The 22851-nt window shown below is 42.7% G+C and overlaps 1 protein-coding gene across 1 annotated transcript in view; it reads right to left on the reverse strand.

The window, feature by feature from the left end:
- Nucleotides 1-22851, reverse strand: part of MOB1B (MOB kinase activator 1B) — a 52479-nt gene that overhangs the window by 12170 nt on the left and 17458 nt on the right. Inside the window, exons 2-3 of the mRNA XM_004596195.2 lie at nucleotides 8658-8824; nucleotides 7327-7420 (exon numbers count right to left, since the gene is read on the reverse strand). Of these exons, the coding sequence (XP_004596252.1) occupies nucleotides 7327-7420; nucleotides 8658-8824 (261 nt within the window). The remainder of the gene's footprint in view (nucleotides 1-7326; nucleotides 7421-8657; nucleotides 8825-22851) is intronic.

Below are 22851 nucleotides of genomic sequence, written 5' to 3' on the forward strand. Positions count from 1 at the left end.
TGTGCTAGGTCACAGTCAAAATACAGATTCACTAAAAAGATTTCATCAAATAAACCCATACCTTTAAGAAGCATATGAAATATAATTCAATTTCATGTTTAGGTTAGAGTCCCAGTCCCAATATATCTCATAAAAACATGCAAATATTTCAAAACCTGAAAATATTCAAGAACTGGGGCCGGCACAGTGGCATAACAAGTTAATCCTCCACCTGTCTGCACCGGCATACCATTTAGGCAGCAATTTGCGCCTGGCTGCTCCACTTTCTGATCCAGCTCCCTGCTAATGTGCCTGGGGAAGCAGTGGAGGATGGCTCAAGCCCTCTGTTCCTGGACCCATGTGGGAGACTCTAATGAAGCCCCAAGCTCCTGGCTGCAGACTGGCCCAGCTCTGGTCATTGCAGACATTTTGGCAGTTAACCAGCAGACAGAGGATCTTTCTTCCTCTGGAAAGTCTCAGAGCAACTTTCCAAGCAAAATAAATACATCTTTTAAAAAATTTCAAGATCCAATTCACATTCTAGTTCTGAGAATCTAAGATGAAGTTTTCCAAGTACGACCTTTTGGCAGTGATCTTCCTTGAGCATTCTAGCAGAAGGGAGGAGAGGATGGTGTTTGTGTGCATTCTGGTGTCATAACTGATTAGATACTGAATTTGGAGCTAAAAACCTTGTGCATCCATGTCTAGCTAACAGCCAGGACACAATTAGAAAACAGATTTCCTGAGACTCAACACATCTTCTGTTGCAGAGAAAATACTTCTACAGGAATCCCACTAGCATTTGTTTCGTTAATCAAAATTCAAGTCTGAACTTACTCTATGAAATTATTATATAAATAGAACAGAATAACAAGAAGGGCGAGACCCTCAACTGTAGCTTTCTTTTTTAAAGAAGGAACATCCTTTTTGAATAACTGATTCCAGCTGCATGAACTCTATGATATATGTAACCAGCATCAGTTATGTGGTAGTAACACTTTTTCACTGCAGTTATCATATAACTCAAGCACTCGTATGGTTTAACTTAACATAGGGAAAAATATAGAGTGAAGGTAAATAACACCTCATCAAATGATTCTCATACAACCCTGGTGGGAGGGGGTAGCCCACCTTGAGGAGGCTGCCCACACTCCTTGGATTTCTGGTACACACAAGTAACTCATCCAGTCCCCTCTTCCTCGTAGGTGATTCTTAATGCTACCAGTTCTTACTGCTACCACTGGCAAGAATGCATCCTGTCCATTAGGTGTATAGGTGTTAAAAAAAAAAAGTTGAGAATTATTACTAAGTAGTACTTAAAAATCAGGCATTCTCTAATGCTGGTTGAAATGAGAGCTAACTATGAAATGTTAAAGTACATTTGGGGCCCAGCGCAGTAGACTAGTGGCTAAATCCTCACTTTGCACGCACAGGGATCCCATATGGGCACCAGTTCATGTCCCTGTGGCCTTGCTTCCCATCCAGCTTCCTGCTTGTGGCCTGGGAAAGCAGTGGAGGACGGCCCAAAGCCTTGGGGCCCTGCACCCGCATGGGAGACCCAGAAGAAGCTCCTAGCTCCTGGATTCGGATTGGCTCAGCTCCAGCCATTGTGACCATTTTGAGAGTGAATCAGTGGACAGAAGATCTTCCTCTCTGTATATCTGCCTTTTCAATAAAAATAAATGAATCTTTTTTAAAAATCTTTAAAAAATAAAGTGGTACATTTGGCACACCTTTTAGGAAAATATGAACCCACGTGGTTCTATATGACTGAACAGTTTAAACATGAACAGTGAACTCCAAAGAGAGGGCTTAATCATTTCCCAAGATACTGCTTATCGAAAGACAGAATCTGACAACTAAAAGACAACTTTACATGTATCCTGTACAATGTGAAAACTTGTTCTATATAAAGCCAAGTTACACATATTTACGGCTTTACAGGCCACTGAATTTCTGTTGCTACTCAGCTAGATATCTGAGTATGAAGGCAGCCATACACAATACATTAATAAACTGTGCAGCTTTGTATAAACATTTTATACACACTGGATGAAAAAAAATGGATGAGCTACACTCCCTGTAACAACAAATGTACTACCTTGATGCACGCAGTCCTGCCAAGTCTCCCAAAAGTTCATGGAAAATGCTTATTACTGCAAAATTATGCCTGGATTTCAACATGCTTTGTACCAAAATAAACTTCTACTAACTTGTTATAACATGAACAGGATCTTTTTTTATTTTTAAATAAATAAAGATTTATTTATTTTTATTACAAAGTCAGATATATGGAGAGGAGGAGAGACAAAGAGGAAGATCTTCCATCTGATGATTCACTCCCCAAGTGAGCGCAACGGCCGGCGCTGTGCTGATCCACAGCCAGGAGCCAGGAACCTCCTCCAGGTCTCCCACACTTGTGCAGGGTCTCAAGGCTTTAGGCCGTCCTCGACTGCTTTCCCAGGCCACAAGCAGGGAGTCGGATGGGAGGTGGAGCTGCCGGGATTAGAACCAGCGCCCATATGGGATCCCGGGGCGCTTTCAAGGCGAGGACTTTAGCTGCTAGGCCACGCCGCCGGGCCCATGAACAGGATCTAAAGGCATTACAAAGAATAACAAAACTGATTGAAAAGATTCCCTACCTGAGCAACATGAATTATTTCAAAATTGAAGTAGAAATAAACATCAAATTTATGGCAAAGCTTGGGCAGAAAAACCATTGAGGAAAATCATGGATACTTTCAGAAAAGTTTAGTAGGGCAATATCCCAAAGAATTTAGCAGTTCACAAATGATTCATCCACTTAAAAGGGAAGACAGTGTCATGCTTTTACAAAGAAGAAATTAATACTGTCCGTGCCCTAAATGAGGAGGACTGATGTTTAACAGCAGCGATCACTGCCAATGTCAGAGGCATCTCAGCTGGTCCAGGTCACATACCCAGGCCGGAAAATGAAAACTGAGTCAACCTTCAGCTTTAGAGGCACCAAAAGTGCTGTGCTCAGATTAGCCATACACAAAAGCAGACTTTTGAAAGAAATTCTAAACAAGTCAGGCTGTAATCAGGGACGAAATCCGTCTATAGCAGAGGGATCATGAAGACAAAGAACAATCAAAGCATTGGTAGCAGAGGGAGAAGTGGCCAGTCAAAGGTAACGCCAACCAGTCAACAGCACAGGTCAGCCGGCAATAGTGTTCTGAGACGTTCCAGACAGTATGCTTGTTAACTTTTTGGAAGGTCAAAGTACAAGAAAGAACTGCTTCTTAAGAGACTGCTTTCAGAAAGTCAGCCAGAGCTCTAGCTCAGTGTCCTTCAGCCTGACAATGTTCCTACTCATTCCTCTCATCAAATGCGGGTAATTTTACAGGCGTTCCAATGGAAAATCATCAGGCATTCACTTCCAGCCTTGACATGGCTCCGACTTCCTTTTGTTTTCCTATCTTAACAATCTTCACAGCACACTTATTTCTCATCAATTAATAGTGTGAAAAGGACTACACTGACATCAATAAATTCCCAACATTAGCTCTTTACCAATGCCCTCAACAGATGGAATCATTACTTGTAAAAGTGAATCTGATAGAGCCTATGTTGAGAACTAAAATCGTGTAAGTAGGAGACAGATAGCTACACACACATACACGTGTGTATTATAATTTGAGACAAAGAAACAGAGAGGGCTCCCATCCAATGACTCACTCCTCAAATATGCCGAACAGTTAGGAGTGGGCAGGCCAAAGCTGGAAGCCTGGAATGCAATCCAGGTCTCCACATGGGTGGCAGGAACACAGTACCTGAGCTGTCCCTGGCTGTCTCCCATGTGTACATCAACCGGAAGCTGGGACTTGGAACAGAGCCAGGAGTCAAACCCCAGGCACTATGTATACAGGATGCAGGTGCCCCAACCGGCAGCTTAACGACTAGGTCAAAGAACAGCACTTAACTTTATAATTTTTTTATTTGCATCTTTCTTTTTAAATATTTATTTTCCTGTACCTAAAAAGCAGAGTGACAGAGAGAAAGAGATGGGGAAACAAAAAGAGACCTTCCATCTGTTGATTTACTCCTCAAATGACAAATTAGGGCTAGGCCAGGCCGAAGCCAGGGACAAGGAACCCTATCTGGAGCTCCCACACAGATGGCAGGGGTCCAAGCGTTCAGCCATCACCTGCTGCCTCTCTGGAAGCAATCAGCAAGAAGGTGGACTGAAGTGGAATACTATAACTTAGCCCAGCACTCCAATATGACATGTGAGCATCCCAAACAGCAGCTTTACTGGCTGCACCACACCACAACACCAGTCCCTTTTACTTTAACTTTCATTTAAAAAAAAAAAAAAGACTTCTTTATCTGAAAGGCAGAGTTACACAGAGAGAAAAATGGCTGGTTCACTACCCAAAAGTCTGCAACTGCCAGGGCTGCACTAGGCCAAAGCCAGGAGCTTTATCTGGGTCTCTCCACGGGTATAGGGGCCCCTGCTGTTTTGCCAGGTTCATTAAGAGGAAGCTGGGTCAGAAGTAGAATGGCTCAGACCAGCATTCAAATGAGACTTCAGCCTTTCAAACAGGGGCTTAACCAGCTATGCCAGAATGTGGGCTCCTTTAATTCCATTTTCAACAAATATTTTCACAACACTGCTTAAATCTGTTGGTAAAGATGAAGAATATGCCAATGATCACACCTTCTTAGGCCTAACAAAAGATGAAAGGCTATAATTTTACATGCAGAAAGGATGAAATGAAGGCTGAAAAGGCGGAGGGGATGGGAAAAGAAGGAAAGAGGTACAGGGGAATATGGGGGACACCATGGCCAGCTGACCAGCTCATTTAGGCCTGCTGAGCACATCAGGTGCATTTCAGAAGACAGAACACAGAATCGGCTGACACTCCCCTGGCTGGGCTTCTGCACTAAGTTTCTGAGTGAGTGAATGTACTAGGCAGACTCTGTCAGCCACTGGACCTGGAAGGATTTTCTCAGTCTTGGACTAATGAAATCAACTGTTACAGAATTATCAAAATCACATGAGCAATACTCTCAGAACATTCTTCCGCACATCGGTGTTTGTAAAACATCATCAGGTGGACATCCCCATCCCCAGGCACTGGTGTAGTTTGGCAGATGGGAGCAGTCTCCTCACCTTCCCTCTCCTCCCCCACCATACAGTAAAAAGGGAAGAAAGGAACACTGGAAGGATTTGTCCCACCCACCTTCCCCCATTCCTGCATCCTCCCAACCACAGCCAGTGGTCCTCATGCACATGCATCCTTGTCAACTACGTAAACATCCAAAATAAAATTATTGAGAACAAAAAAGAAAGGAGGCAAACAGGCATGCAGGAAGTCAGAAGCCCAGCGACGGTCCCCATTAAAGTTTCACATCCAAACATCAACACATCCTTGCACACGCACTCACACACAGGAGCTTTCAATTACAGTCACAGGAATTTTTTTCTTAACAGGTGGCACTTAATTTCTCCATGCATAACTAAAATGTAACAACAATACCAAAAACATTTTTTCTCAGAAGTATCAGTAATCTTCACACACATTAGTAAGTACAAAAAGGGAGATTTCATTTCAAAATGCATCTTTTCCTTTAAGAAATCTTCCCAGAATAACAAGTAACAGAAATTCATACCATATCTTTGATGAAACTAGGAAACAGCTGTGTCTCTGAACCACAATATTTTTTTTAAAAAAGTTTATTCATGTAAGTTCAAATGGGTGAAGCAGGAACAGAAGGTGCACCTGCAACTACAAACCCAAAGCGAAGTCCACAGAGGACGTTTCTCCCAGTAAACAGTGCCTTGAAAAGAGAGAAGCCAGGGACTAGCAGGCACTGACACTTCCGCTACCCCTCTCTGTAGGCCAGAAAGGAGAGAACGTGCAGACACAGCCTAATGCCTTTTCTCCAGTGTTGTCTTCCCTTCTCCTCACTGAAAATGCCAGCTAAAGTTTCATCTCCTCGCATGGCTTCTCAATAGCTTCCTCAAGCTCTTTACACCTCTGCTATAAGCTCTCTGACCATCTGGCCAAACTGTGACAATGTGTGGGACAACATTAATTGTGAATGCTTCTATGTGAAGCAAAAGATGAACACATGAAAGGACCTTAGATAGCTCTAAATGACAGTAGCTGCCATTACAAAAACAGTATTAATAATCAAAAACATACTGATCCAATTAACACTTGATGAACACTAACTAGGAAACAGGCATCATCCTTGTTCCAAAAAGATGTTAAAAGAAGAACAAGGCTCAGTGGCTAAATCCCTGCCTTACTTGCACTGGGACCCCATATGGGCACCAGTTTGTGTCCCGGCTAATCAACCTCTCATCCAGCTCGCTGCTTGGCGCTTGGGAAAGCAGTTGAGGATGGCCTAAAACCTTAGTATCCTACACCTCAGAAGGAGACCTGGATGAAACTCCTGGCTCTTTGCTCCTGGCTCCTGCTTTGGATCAGCTCAGCTCTGGTCACTGTGGCCACTTGGAGAGTGAACCAACAGACAGATTTTTTTCTCTGTCTCTCCTTCTCTCCATAAATCTGCCTTTTGAAGAAAAATCTTTTGTTAAAAAGAAGGCAGTAAAGGAGGGAGGGAGGGACGGAGGAAAAAAGAAAAGAACAAGGCTAACAGAATACTTAAGATGTCTATTTACAAATACTTTACTATAGCAGGGTTTGCAGCGTGGCATCTTGGCATCCAGTATGGGTGCCAGTTCATGTGCTGGCTGCTCCACTTTTGATCCAGTTCCCAGCTAATGGTCTGGCAAAGGCAGCAGGAGATGGCCCCACATGTCTGGGCCCTTACACCATGTGGGACAACTGGAAGAAGCACCTGGCTCCTGGCTAAGGCCTGGCCCAGCCCTGCAATTGTGGCTATCTGGGGAATGAACCAGCAAATGGAAGCTCTGTCTCTCCCCTCTGTCTTTCAAATAAGTAAGTAAATCTTAGAAAGCCAGTACCCTGTAAGAAATGAATAACCACTATAAAGGCTAAGTAGAAAGAACCGAACTAGTCTGAAGAAGTCAGGATTCCTTAAGAGGAGTAAAATTTTTGAAACATTAACAGATGATGAGAGAAAAAAATATCCATAAGAGGAATATCATAAACAAGTTTTCAAAAGGTACATGTAATGGAAGAAACAGCAAACTATTTCCAGAAATCTTGTTTGGACAAACCAGGGAAGACATCTAGGCAAATAGAGAAGAGGCAGGATAGAAGATGGGAGGACTTGATAAATCCGTCACTGGCAAACCACGAAAGGCAACCCTAAGTAGAAAAACTGTATGGTGGAAAACTTTCCTCTTATCTACATAAAGATGAGTGCTGATCATGCGCGCCATCTTACTTGGGGCCGGCTGACATCACTGGACAGCTCTCTTCAGTGCAGAAGTCTGTAATAGTCCCATAGAGCATGTTGATCTGATTGAAGAAATCCACCGCTGCAAAGCAAATGCCAGTTGTTAAGCAAAAAAGAATGCTTACAATGAAATTTTACTTCAGTGGAATCTTACGGTTATCAGGTGAAAGACATGCACACGAGCACGACCCAGAATTCGGGAGTTTAGGCTCATCAAGTGACTCAATTAAGTGGACACAAACACAATGGGGAAAATTTTTTGTAACACATATAAACAACAAAAATCTTGTATCCAGAATGTACAAAGAATTCCTAATGGAAGATATGGCAGTCAATCAGAATCTTCAGAGGACATCTGGTAACACAACAGAGGAGGGAGGACAGAACAAATTAATCAACTACCACAGCCAAGTGTTGGCAGTGAATATCTGGGCAAACAGAGACTCTAAGGTGGACCATGTCAATCAGTAGATTCTGGAGATTTCATTGTGCTTGGAGTGGCGAGATTGGCAGCAATTCATAACTGCTGAACTACTGAAATCTCACGAGTAGGACCCTCAGAGCACGCCCCACATCGGGGACCCTGAGGGGTGTTGGGTGGTTATCCTCCATCCCTGGGTGCAGAGGCATTAGGAAGGCTGGGTGTGGCTTCTCTCCCTGACTCTCCCTTTCCCCCAGATACAGGAAGGAAAAAAAGAGAATGTGGAAATGGTGATCTCACCCACTTTCCTGTAGCCTTTGACCCTAGTCACCCTCATCAACTATGTAAAAATCATCAAAAACAAGAATAATTAATAAATTTTCTAAAGATTTATTTATTTTTACTGCTAAGGCAGATATACAGAGAGGAAGAGAAACAGAGAGGAAGATTTTCCATCCAGTGATTTACTTCCCAAGTGACCACAACTGCCAGTGCTGTGCCGATACGAAGCCGGGAACCAGGAACTTCCTCCAGGTCTCCCATGTGGGTACAGGGTCCCAGTGCTCTGGGCCATCCTCCACTGCTTTCCCAGGCCACAAGCAGGGAGCTGGATGGGAGGTGGAGCTGCCGGGACTAGAACCGGCACCCATATGGGATCCCGGCGCATTCAAGGCGAGGACTTTAGCCACTAGGCTACGCTGCCGGACCCTGATAAATATATGCTGTTTAATAGTTATATAACAAGAGACAAGAATTTATAAAGGCAAAACATGAATCATGACATCATTATACTGTATATTAGATTGTCAACTAGATCCTAGAACAAATTGCATTCCAATGCTCACCCTCAATGGGGCTATTAAATGAGAGCCTACTGAGAAATAGAAAAGCCACTTACTGTTAACTGCAACCCACTCATTTAGATCTTCCCCCTCAGGAAGCATGACAGCCATCCGGAGATTGCCACTGCCAAGGGTGGCTTCAGCATGCTTTAAGAGTTCATACTGGTGGGACCCCTCTGGGATGTTCTTCTTTGGTTTAAAAGTTTTAGAAGAGCGACTACCACTATGAATAGAAAAGAAAAAAAAGGCACTTCAGTATTTAAGGTAAGGCTTTCAACAGATGTTACTACACTATATTGCGGGACAAAATAATAGAAGTAACCCCAAAGAACCACAGATAAACAGCAAACATTCTTTTAGTCCCCTCAGCATTAGGCCTAAACTTCAACAACTACATTAGACCACAGAACTGCTGTGCCTGCCGTGTTGCTCAGCAACCTCTCTCTACACTCACTACTATAATTCACAGGGAGAAAAAAATATTTTAACTGTATCCAGCCCAGCTCTACAAGTGCTCAGGGTAAGTTGGTATCTACGAAAACAAAAACAAAAAAAAAATTGTTTTCAACAAATTTAGCCATTCTATTCATTTTTGCAGCTAATTACATCTCAATAAAAATAAATTCGTTTCCTTCTTTTAAGGAGCATAAAGATATGCTACAGCAAAATCCTAGAGCAGTTGTCGGCCCAGCCATGGACGTTGCATGAACCTCAGAGTGAATCAGCACACAGAAGATATCCCTGTCTTTCAAACACATAAAAATAAGTATTTTTAAAAACACATATTAAACACCTTTAAAAATTTCAGAGCAAGAAGGAAAAAACAACATGTTCCTTTATCCATTATACAGCATTGGCAATCAACCTTAATCCAACGTTATTTTAACAGTTTGGCTACACATATGTATGGTTGGTTTGCTCAACTTTTTGAATGCTTATATGTATACACACACAAAGACACACACCTGAAACTAAGTTTAGAAATGGTTTTAAGACTAGTAAAATACATGGCATGTTCACTTCGTGCCAGTAAATTTTTATTGAACTGTAGCATATTCTAGTTACTCCATCTCAAGCATTCCTTTGCTTCAGATAGGAACAGACTGGAAAGAATCAAAAAAGGCTAGATAGATCAGACCTTAACAGCCTAGGGTTATTAAATTTATATTGTTGAAACGTTCAGGCATTTCAATACGCACGAAAAAGTGGAATTCTGCTAAGAATACATAGTAAGGAGAAAGAACACATTTTGGGTCGAGAATTCTCACTTTCCCCAAGATGTTGACTGAACTCTTCCCTCTTACAAAAAAATAAATAAATAAATAACAACAACACAGTAGTTACATTTTCCAAGTTCTTCATTGCCCCCTTCTCCCAAGTACACCCTCCACCTCTATCCCAAGATCAAACCAGTAGTTCTACCCTGGATACATATTACAACCACCTGAGGAACTCTCAGAAAGGACTAAGATAAATGGAGCCATTGATATAAACTAAGAGGCTACAATCCAAACATCCAACTGAAACAGCAGGTTTATGTAACTCTAAAGGGCATTTATCCATGGCGTTCTTCTAAGCTCAGTCTCTTGTCGGGAGTGATTACAATGCAGCTGCCATCCCTCCAGGCTCCCCACACCCTCCTTCCCGACCTCTGTTCAATAACTAAGGGATCTCAACACAATTAGGTGTTCTCTAAGACCCACGGCGTGGCTTTCCAGGGTTCCCAGGGTCAATCAGAGGATAACTACCAGATCAGTCACACTCCAGGCCCAGAAGAGCGTGGACAATGTTCTTAGCATAATCAGATCATGCTTTAAACACCAAATGTTCTCCCAGCATTTCTAAATTGTAACTGCAGAAATGTACATCTGTTTATGTAAATATAAAGTATGATTATATATAAATATGACTACCAGGCTTGAGGCGTGTTTTGTCTCCCTCCTCCTTCTCACCTTTTTCAAAATTTAGCGTGAGACTATTTCTCAGCAAAATATTCTACAAAACGACATTCCTACTAATTTATGTGTGATCGATTATAAAAATAACTCCACTGTGACAATGTGCTACAAGCGTTCAGGCAAGGTGTTAAGTGCATTCTCTTGAATTAGCCCACAGCTCCAGCTGATGCAACAGCTGAGGAAGCAACAGCCGCTCCAAGCAGAGCTGGCAGAGAAGATGAAGAGAAATGTGGGCTCTGTCCACGCTCAGGTTTGGAGACCCCTCATAGGCCCCCAAACCACTTAGTGATCAAACTGCCTGCACCCAAAGCTTTACATTTCATAATGCTTTCTTAAGCAATGCCCTTCCCAGAGCTGTCTCCTACCAAATTCTCACAAGACCTTACATTTTTGTGGAAGGAAAGAAAAAAGAGTTCAATTTTAGGAAGACCAGATCTGACACATATCAGGTATGTTATCTCAAACAAATTAGCTTTTCAGGGCCTGGTGGGCTTTCTTTTTCATTTAGATTTAAATAGTTGAAATGCACAGTTATATAGAGAAACATGAAGAGAGCTCTGCCATTCACACTCCAGGTGGCAACAACAGCCAAGGCTGAGCCAAGCTCCAGGAGCTTTGTCCAGGTCTCCCACCCTCCACTACCTTCCCAGGTGTGTTAGCAGACAGCTGACTGGAAGTGTAGCAGCAGAGGCTCAAATCGGTGCCTCACAGGACACCAGACTGCAGGTGGCATCCTCACTATGCCACAATGCTGGCCGCAGACTGATTTTTCTTTAGCAATGAAAACCCAACAGACACCAACAAAACACAAATACTATCTGTGTCATGGAACAGCTGGTAGGGCGGAGAACTGTAGTTTGTGTCTAGTGCATGCTTTAACACAACAGATACAATGCATTGTGTAGCTACAATTTTCTGGAAAGGTTAATCATTTAGGCATTGTTCTTCAGATCTCCAATAAATTTTCTTTAAATTAAAAAAAAAGAAAAATAGCTGGAGAGTGAGAAAATAATGTATATGAAATGCTGCACAGCTTAGTTTCTGACGATCCTGACTCAAAGATTAAACTACAGCTAGATTCAGTGCTAATCCCATCTCTATTTCCCCTCCCTACATTGCTCCCCCTCTGTTTTTCCCTCCCTTTCTTAGATTTATTTATTTATTTGGAAGGCAGAATTATGGGCAGTGGGGTGGGACAAGTCTCCCATCCACTGGTTTACTCCCCAGATGGCTACAACTGAAGCCAGGAGCCTGGAACTCCATCTGGGTCTCCAACGTATGTGCAGCAGCCCAAGTACTCAAGCCACCATCTGCTGCTCTTCCAGGAGGGTTAGCCAGGAGTTGCATCCCAAGTGGAGACCTTATGGGGCACCAACACTGTGTGAAGTAGCTTAACCTGCTGTGTGACAACACAGGTCCCTAGAAGCAAATGTTTTATACAACAGCTTCAAAATAGGATGCTTTTAAGTTTTCTGCTGCTTTTTTTTTTCTTTCTTTCTTTCTTTCTGGTGTGTGTAATCTTATGGCCACCTCAAGCATGGTACAGGTTACACGAGAAAACAAAACAATAAAAACAAAGCTCAGGGTGGGTGTTGGGAGCAACAGCTCAGCTTCTACTGGGGGCCTGGCTCTGAAGTATGGAGGAGACACATCTCTGCCTTTTCTCACTTCTAACTCCATCTTTCAGATAAGTAAATGAATACATATTTTTTCAAAGATTTATTTTCTTTTTGATTTGAAAAGCAGAGTTACAAAGAGAGGAGAGAGAGAATGCAACAGCAAGCTCTTCCATCCACTGGTTCACTCCTCAAATGACCACAGTGGCTACAGCTGGACCAATCTGAAGCCAGGAGCTTCTTCCAGGTTACTCACATGGGTGCAGGGGCCCAAGGACTTGAGCCATCCTCTGCAGCTTTCTATGGCACATAAGCAAGCAGCTGGATTGGAAGTAGAGCAGCCAGGACTTGAACCAGCACCTATATGGGATGCACACACCAGTCCCAGTGGATAATCTTTAAAAACAAAACAAAACAAAACAGCTGCTGCCTATAACACCCACCCCCCATCCAAGTTCCTGGGTGTCTCAGTTCTGCTCACAGTCACAGCTTCCCGCTACTAAATGCTGTGGAAAAAGCAGATGGTGGCTCTGGTATGTAGTTACATCAAGTGGGAGTTCCTGAATTGAGTTCCCACTACCTACTTTGGTCTCAGCAAGCAGCCATTTGGGCATTTTGGAACTGATCACCAGATGGGTATTCTATCTTCCATCTCTCTCACACATACTCTCATCTAGCTCTCTGCTCATCAAATAAAGGGGGAAAATTTAATAGTAAAACAAAGTTCTATTTGCTCGTCTGGCATTTTTCCCTTACGTCACTTAGGATCCACAAATCATCATGCAAACTTCAATTTTTTTTTTTACTTGTCATTTCGAATCTAAAAAATGACATTCTACAAAAGGGTATAATTTGGAGCTGAAATGTTGATCAAGTGTTTTTAGTTCGCTGCAGACACCTGTCTGCTCTGTGTGTCTGCATGCGCAGCCACCTCCCAGGAGCTCTGCAGTCTTCCTCTGACTCTAACTAAACCCAGGCGGGATCCCTAACCACTGCGTGCTCTTCTGACTGCGTCCTGAGATGTCCATTCCACTCTGGAAGGAGTGAGCAACACTGCTTCTCATTTCCAGGACAAACAACCAACAGACAGACCCTCTAAGCATATATACAAAAGTCCTAATATGTGAGTACAAGCTCTCACAACAATAATGTATGGCCAAATACAAAGCAAGAAGTTTCCAAAGGGTTGTCAAGAAATGTAATCAAAAATTAGCACAGGAACTAGTGCCATGTCATAGTAGGCTAGGCCTCAGCCTACAGTGCCGGCATGCTGTAAGAGGCTGGTTCTAATCCCGGCTGCTCCACTTCCCATCCAGCTCTCTGCTTGTGGCCTGGGAAAGCAGTAGAGGACTGCCCAAAGCCTTGGAACCCCACATCCAAAAGGGAGACAAGGAAGAAGCTCCTGGCTCCTGGCTTCAGGTCCTCCCAACTCTAGCGTTGTGGTCATTTGGGAAGTAAACCAGCAGACAGAAGATTCTCTCTGCCTTGCCTTCTCTGTAACTCCTTCAAGTAAAAATAAAATAAATCTTATAATACATAACATGAATTTCCATGAACTTTTGGAATCCCCCTGGCATATCTTCTGTGGCATTTTAGACATAAAAATGCTCAAAGCATTTTTCGAAAATGGAAAGTAGGTTGCCCTCTCCCGACCCTCCTGAAAAGTCGTAGTTATATCTCACGTATCCTTCCAGACTCTAGTTCTTCCAAGCATATGAAAGTTTATGCCCATCTGCTTGCTCTTAAATACACAGCACACTGTAGTATACAAATGCCTTTTCACTTCACATACCCAAGAAATTACTGTGTTAGGGCACAAGTAAAACTTTCTTATTCTTTCAAAGATAGCCCAGCATTTCTTTATGTAGTTATAACTTAATCAAAATTCATTGGAGATAAATATCTAAGGTGTTTACAGTCACCTGCTATGAAAAACAGTGGTGCAGCCAAAAAAAAAAAAAAAAAGATTTTTTAACGATTACTGGGCTAAAAACCATATATTTTATTTTTCCCCCCAACAAACTCTACCTTTTTATAATCCCACTAAAAATGAGTAGTGAAGCTACACACTGTTTTCATTTTAAAGACAAGGATCAGTTTGTTAATTTCTCTCATTGCAGTTCCCATCACACCACTGGAACTGCAGGGCACTTAAAGCCTGGGAAAGCAGCAGATGATGGCCCACGTCGTGGCCCCCCAGCCACCCACATTGGAGATGTGAACAGTGTTGGACTCCTGACTTCACCCAGGCCTAGCCATATTGTGATAGCCCTTTGGGGAGCAATCCAGTCCTAAGAAGACCTCTCTTTCTTTCTTTCTCTCTCTCCTCTAACCCTACCTTGCAAATAATCTTTAAAAAAAAAAAAAAGAGTATTTTCTCCTGAACATTGCTAAGCCACCCATGTTTTCAGAAAAGCATGCACCTGTGTAAAGTATCCTAAATTACCAAAAAACTCTAATGCATTCTAAAAATAAGGATAAACATTCAAGTACCGAAAAAACGACGGCCAACTAAACAAATATTATCTACTTATATCTCTACCTGAAATCCTTTTTTTAAAAAGGTTCATTTGGCTACTCAAATTAAAGATTTATAAATTTTTCTTTGTTTGCTTCTTTAGTTTGAAAGTTAGAGGGACAGAGACAGATCTCTTCCATCCACAGATTCACTTATCAAATGGCTGTAAGAGCCAAAGCAAGATTAGGCTACGGTCAGGAAACAAGAACTCAACCAAGTCCATCTACATGAAAGCAGGGACTGGAGTACTCGCACCACCACCTGCTGCCACTAGGTGCACATTACCAGGAAGCTGGAATCAAACCTAGACATTGCCACACAGGAGGTGGATGTTCTAATTGATGCCCTCTGCTGCTGCTGTTACTGCTGCTGTTGTTTGAAACTTATTCATTCACTTGAAAAAACAGAACTACAGAGACAGAAGAGAAACACAGAGAGATCTTATATCATTGGTTCACTCCTCGAACATCCACAACCATCGGGGTTTGGCCAGGCAAAAGCCAGGAGCCAGGAGCTTCCTCCCAGTCTCCTATGTGGGTGGCAAGAGCCCAAGGAACTGGGCCACCTTCCACTGCTTTCCCAGGAGCATCAGCCAGGAGTGGCTAAGGAAGTGGAGTAGCTGGAAATTGAACCAGCACACCCCTCGAGGACGCTGGTGCTGCAGGGGCCAGCTTAACACAGCCATGTCTTAACTGCTGTGTCAAACACCTACCTCTAAAATTCTTTCAGCGATTCTGAAAATCACCAGTATTATCTGTAAGTATTGTTGCTATTATTGTTTTTGTTAAAGAGTCTAAGAAATCTTCAACGTATGTGGAGTAAAAGAACACTTTCACGTGACCAAAAATTGGGGAATTATGGTAAAATTAAAGCATTGATGAGACACAGCAAAGAGAATCAGAAACCCTTTACATCTCTGGAAAGTCAGAAAGAGTGCTATCAGTACTTTAGAAATACTGACAAGATCAAAAAACTGTGGAGACACAGCCACTGGAAAAGTCTTGGGAAAATACAGCCTAGAGACTATCCAGCAGAGGTCGCCATAAAGATAAAAAGTGATTCCCACCACTCTGTGGAGAGAAAAATGAATACATACTTTCCCCAACTGAAAACATATCCACACCCAGACTTAGCACTCACATTCACAGGAGTATCACTTAGAACAGCCAACAAGTGGCCACAGCTAAAGGCCAACAGATGATGAATGGATGGTGAAACATGATACGTATAAAAGAATGCACCAAAAATAAAGTACTGACATCAACAAATCTTGAAAATATTACATTAACTAAAAAGAACCTAGGCACAAAACTTGTAGTGTCATATATTATATGACCCATTTACATGAAACGTCCAGAATGGGCCAATCTAAGAAAATAGAAGATTAGTCACCAGAGGATAGAGAAGGGCATTGGAAAGGATTACCACTAATGACACAGGATCTCTTTACAGGGTAAGGAAGATAAGCTGGAAATCACATAATACTAATGGTTGCAAATCTTTGTGTGCATTATAAAATCCACTGAATTGCCCACATTAACAGTCAATTTTATGGAATATCTTTCATGGTTAATTTTGTTAAACCATGAGAAATCAACCACCCCTATCATTTACTCCCTCACATACCTTCTTCATTGGGTTAGCTCACTGTTTCCTTACTATGTACTAAGTAGCGCTCTCTATGCCCTAAGATTCAGTACTGAACAAAACAAAGACAACACCTATTCTCATAGTGAGAAGGTGGAAGTCATGTTTTCAGGTACAAGAGCCAAAAGGCAAATGAGGTCAAGGCGATGGAACAGTGGCCTGAGATGAAAACTGAGGCTGGCAGAACAAACGAGCTAAGATTCTAAACATGCAGACTAAGGGACCCTGGGTGCAAACTGGGAGTCACTGGCAGCATTTGTGTTTTATACCAAAGCAGTATTCAATGCTTTTACCTAGTATTTTTTGGCTTTTATCAAAAAGACAAAAGAAAAAGTGTTGCCAAGGATGTGGTGAAGGTAAATTCTTGTACATTATTGGTCAGAGTATAAAATAATGCAGTCATGTGGAACAGTTCCTCAAAAAAAACAAAAAACAGATCCAGCATGTGATCAGGGGTCCAAATCCTGGGTCCAGAGCCGGAGGAGAGGAAATCGGTGTGTTGAAGAGGGGTCTCTGTTCCCACACTCAGTGCAACGTTACGACAGCCAAGATACGGAAGCAACTGAGATGTGCAGCTGTCGATGAGCAGATAAAGAAAATGTCAAGAAAGTACAAAAAGAAATGCTATTTCAGTCTTGCAGAGAGAAAATCTCGTCATTGCAACAACGTGAACACTGGAAAACATGTTCAATAAGCCAGGAACAGAAAAACAAACATCACATGATCTGCTTTCTATGTGGAATCTAGCAAGGATAAACCCACAGGAACAGAGCGGAACAGTGGTTATCACAGTGGGACTGGGGGTGACACAGCTTTGGATAGATGTGGATCAAAGGATAAAAAATTTTCGACAAGAGGAGAGAATTCAAGAGATCCACTTACAACATGAGACTGTGCTTTTTAAAAAAAGATGTATTTATTTATTTGAAAGTCAGAGTTACAAAGAGAAACGGGGAGCCACAGGGAAGACAGAGAGATATAAGTCTGCTAGTTCACTCCCCAGTGGCCACAGCAACCTGGGCTGGCCAGGAACTTCACCAGGTCCTTGGTCCGTGTGGGTGCAGGGGCCATCTTGAGTTGCCTCCTAAGAACAACACTTGGGCCACTTTCTGCTGCTTTCTCAGGCACTTTAGCAGAGAGCTGCATCACAAGTGCAGGGGGGCCAGCACAGGGACACAGCAGGCTAACCCTACACCTGTGGTGCCAGCTCATGCAAGGACAGCAGTTCAAGCCCCAGATGCTCTGCTGCTGATCCAGCTAAGAAAGCAGCAGAAGATGGCTCAAGTCCATGGGCCCCTGCACACGCACGAAGACCAGGAAGAAGCTCCAGGCTCATGACTTCCAATCAGCTTACCACAAGCTGTTGTAGCCCTTTGGGAAATGAAAAAAGAGATGGAAGACCTGTCTTTGTCTCTCCTCTGTAAATATGGTTTTCAAATAAAAAAAAGTAAGATCTATTAAAAAAAAAAGTGCAGCAGCTAGGAAGTGAATCGATGTTCATAGGCAATGCCCGTGTGGCAGGCAGCAAAACTTAACCCACTGCACCACGACGCAAGCCCCGGTGACAAGGCTTGGTAAGAATGCAACAGAAACTGGTAACTTGTTAAGATAATGGATTTTAGTTGTCCTCACCATAAATAAATAAGACTGTGACATAGTACACATTAATTAGTTTCATTCTTCAATGTATACATGTTCCAAAAAAATCATGCTGTGCACAATAAGTATGCAAATTCAGTTTCAATTTATAGATAAGTAGACAGAAACAGGGAAATTCAACAGGTTACTACAAACAAAGCAAACAGTAGCTCAGACCAGCACAGATAAAAAGAAGACAGATTTGAGATATACTTTAGGAAAATCAGTAAGATTCACTCATGAACTTCACTTGTGGAGAGCAGCAAAGAGAACTCTAGGATGGGCATGGCCTAGCAGCTAAAGTTCTCTCCTTGAACGCCCTGGGATCCCATATGGGCGCCAGTTCTAAACCCGGCAGCTCCACTTCCCATCCAGCTCCCTGCTTGTGGCATGGGAAAGCAGTTGAAGACGGCCCAAAGCCTTGGGACACTGCACCCGTGTGGGAGACCCGGAAGAGGTTCCAGGTTCCCGGCTTCGGATCGGCGTGCACTGGCCGTTGCAGTCACTTGGGGAGTGAATCATCGGACAGAAGATCTTCCTCTCTGTCTCTCCTCCTCTCTGTATATCTGACTTTGTAATAAAATAAATAAATCTTTAAAAAAAAAAAAAAGAGGACTCCAGGATGCCTCCCGGTTTGGTGCCAACCAGGTAGACACCAGGGCACTTACTGCACATAGTATAGGCTCACAGACCCTGGACATGGTAACCTGAGAATTTATCCTACATCCAAATGGCTGTTAGGTAGGAGTTAGGTAGGAAACCACACCTTATCCACGGCACGCCTGAAAAAGGCCAGGAAGCACAGCACAGATCCTCACTGGAATCTCAGTGGTAGCCCAGTGCCAAAAGACGCACTGGGACACTACACAAGCATTGAAAATTAGTATAAGCCATGAAAAGACCTTTCCTGAAGAAAATTACTTATGCTTAAACTCAGGGTATCCGAATATTTCAGTCATGGAAACGCCCCCCCACCCCCATTCTGGCATCCTAGTCAACACATAATGGGGAACAGCACACTAGTAAACAGCTTTGTTCTCTCTCAGTTTCAGGTATGTTCTCAAGACTTCAATTTCATGAAGAATAACAGTGACTTGATTATAATAAGCAGACTGCTGGTCAATTCAGTATTCATTTAATACTTCATTAACTTTTATAACCTAATCCTTACAAAACAATGTAGCATGTCACAAGCAAACAGCAACTGGCTTCCACATCATGACATGATCTGAGACGTGCCACCACAGATGAAGGCACCAAAAGTGAGCTCACCTGTCTCCAGCCCTCTGTAGCTTCTGGGTGGCACAGAGGCCACAGTCCCCTCTGCCCAGCTTTCAATCCCATCATTAGCCAGGAGAGCCCAGTGGACACTGGGTGACTTCTATGCAGCAATAGTGGTTCCATCTATGGGACTCTGTGCAGCAAGGCAGGCAGTGAAGCGAAGAAAACAGACACTTGCATGAGCAGGACTGAGACCCAGCACCACCCTGGCAACAGAACCCACAGTCATTCCAAATGTTTATGGCGACAGGGTAAGACGCCTCAAAGGCACTAGGTATACACGTGTTTGGTTTCTTTGAAACAGCCCTTTAAAATGATGGCCTTTCCTCCTTTCAGCTTTGCAGTTTCACTGCCCATTAGGAAGTATGGAATATACTGGAAGAAAAGGCCAATGATTTGAGATGAAGACCCAGCTTCAGCCCCAAAGCCCATCTGGGTAATTCTAAAGTAGGTCTTTTTCTCCCCCTTGTGGAGAGGTGGCAGCTTTTATGTTTTTTAATAATAAATATACTATTGGCTCTTCTTATAGCTTTAAGTAATTTAACCACACTTCCAAAACTAGTATGTACCTTTCTTATAACAAAATCGTTTTATGCCTTAAAAGTGCAGAACTTTCCCTGGCATATAATACAAAACCACAGACTGTTAGGGTGTTGTAAAAGATTCAGTCTGCAGCTTTGGCAATAATGAAGTCACCTTTAAGTCAAAAACAACCTTAAGCTAACACGAGGAAACAAACCAAAGTCCAGCATCTGCCTGCAAACAGGAAGCAGTCAAAACAGCAACCATGCAATGCAACCAGGAATGCAGAAGTCTGGCAAACTTTAGTTAGCAAAGAAGCTGGTCTGGTCTTAAAAAAAAAAAAAAAAAAAGACAGAGAGAGAAAAAAAAGGGGAAAAAAGGAAAGGAGCGGAGAGGAGAGGAGAGGGTAGAGAGAGGCAGAAACACACACACGTAGTCTCTCTCACAACTTTAACTGACCTTCTTTCTTTATAGGCACTGTCTGGTTATCCCCAGGGAATCAGCTCAGTGGGCCTCAGGGTGTCTCTGATGGCCTCAGAAGGTTGTTGACACCTCCTCTGTATTCCCACAGAACAATAGCATGTGTCTAATTTTTTTTTTTGTTTTAAACATATTTTTATTGCATTTCATTTTTTTAATTAATTACATTGCATTATGTGATACATTTTTTATGCACTGGGATTCCCCCCGCCCCTCCCCACACCCTCCTCCCATGGCAGATTGCTCCACCTTGTTGCATTTCCATAGTTCAAATTCAGTTGACATTCTTTCATTGGAGGTATTTACCAAGCATAAAGTCCAGCATCTTATTGTCCTGGTAAGTTCAATGGTTTCTTGGTGAGACCATCTCTAGTCTGAAGGTAGAGCCGGCAGAGTATCATCCCAATCAATTAAAAGCCCCAACATAATATTTTCAACCATTTACAACATTATGGCATTAATTGACATGGTATTAACCAATAGGTTAATAGGAAAATGCAGGTTCTCAACCACAACCTGTGACTTCTTCATAGACATTTCAATTTTGGTTTATATTCAACCGTGTTCCATACACCTTAAAATGGCTTAGATTACTATTCACCTGTCTCATGCCTATTTTAATTTTGGTATTTAGCAGTTTATAGCATTGAAGCACGTTTTCGCTGAACCTGGCTGTTTTTTAGGTGGTCTAACTCTATAATTCTAACAGGATATATGTCAACAGTTTAGGTGAGCATGTTTAGGAGGGGTGTGCAGAGAAATCTTCCATACCCCAGTGAGGAGTAACTAATCTTTGTGTCCCACCCAGTGAGTTATAAGTACATCCACGCTGACCGTTTCCTGTCTGTTTCTAAGCTTTCCTTGTTGTTCTCTATCTATTCTAGTTTTGTTTGTTTGTTTGTTTGTTTGTTTTGAGGGGTTTCTGGAGCGCTCCTGATGGTTATTACGAGAGGGGGTGGGGACCCAAAATTGGAAGCAGACAAGGACCAGAGAAAGCTCCTCTCCCTAGTCCCGAAGGAAGTTTACTGTTCTTCTGTGTCTGCGGACCGCTCAGGGATCCTGGTTGTTGTTCCAATGTCCTTGGATCCTGCAAGGCAGGATTTGGGCTTCTTCCATCCCATGTGGTAGATCCAATTGGGTGTGGGTGACTTCAGAGTTCTTGGCCTCCAAAGGCACTCCATTTCCCCGTGGTCTCCTTGGCAGTAGGGATGTAGTCCTTGGTGCTCCTACTGATAGTCCTTGGTGAGGATCTAGGAGTCTTCAGGTTTGGGATAAAAGCCTCCTCCAGTCTGCCTGCTCCATTCTGGGGACCCCTCCCTGCTCTATGCACATGACCTCCTGTTAAGAGGTTGTTAAGATTACTCCTGATTCCCCCATTTGCCTTTGTAGTTTTGCTATTGTCTAATGCTAATTCGAGTCTGTTGTCTATGAGTTACCAGTTATGATCCTGATAGGTTATATTTCCTGTCTTCCTCACACCTTCTAGGGTGATGTAAGATTTCTCTGCTCTCCCTCCCCAGTGTCTAATTTTTTAAAAGACTTATTTATTTTTATTTGAAAGGAAAGAGAGAGACAGGAGAAAAAATCCTCCATCCATCAACTGGTCTACTCCCCAAATGGCTGCATCAACTAGGGCTAGACAGATCTGATGTCAGCAGCCTGGCGCTTCCTCCAGATCTCCCACATGGGTGCAGGTGCCAGAGTACTTGGGCCATCCTTTGCTGACCTCCCAGTCGTACCAGCAAGGAGCTGGATTGCAAATGGAGCCGCTGGAACTCAAATTGGCACTCACATGGGACGCCAACATCACAGATGGTGGCTTTACATGCTGTGCCAGCTTCTAGTAAGAGTCTATTTCACAAAGCATCATGAATTTCTCCAAGGCAATGATTGTTCCTAACCCATCACTGCATGTTCAGAATCTCACACAGACCTAGCTTTAAATATATCTTGAACGTTAAGCTGAATTAATAAAGGACTCCAGGCTGAAAATCTCATAGTACTACAAACATTTTGAAACTTTTTGCTAAAATTTTATCTTCGCTTTACATAAGCAGGCCTAACCACTGACTGACTGAAATAGAAGAATACATAATACACATGTTTATTAAGACATCTCACATTTTACACTAACAGTTCAGTACAGAGTTGAACAAACGGGATAAGGCACAACAAGATCATAGAAATGGTTTTATCATGACATTAAGTTTAAACTCGAAAGGCCCGCCATCGAAGGGCCCCCTCCCAGGTGATGAGTGAGATCCTAGTAATGTGAAGCTATTCTATGGCAAATGGCTGCTGTCTCTGACTCCCCTCCATCACTCTTCTTCCTTCTGTGAGGTGGGATGCTGGGGACTGGACTAAAGAGAAACATTTTGGTATTTTCAGGTGTCACAGGGTACAAAACGTAGCACAAAATCTTCCATGGAAGATTAGGTTGTTGGCAGCTGGGGACAGATAGGAAAGACTTCCAGGAATATTTCCAGTACTGAATGAGCTGACTAATGTAACTACCTGTAAGGTGCAGTATGAGAGTCAACTGTGAACACCTACAATACTGAAGAATGCAGGAACGGTATATTTTACGGAT

This window comes from Ochotona princeps, chromosome 7, assembly GCF_030435755.1.
Source record: "Ochotona princeps isolate mOchPri1 chromosome 7, mOchPri1.hap1, whole genome shotgun sequence".
Taxonomy (NCBI): Eukaryota; Metazoa; Chordata; class Mammalia; order Lagomorpha; family Ochotonidae; genus Ochotona; species Ochotona princeps.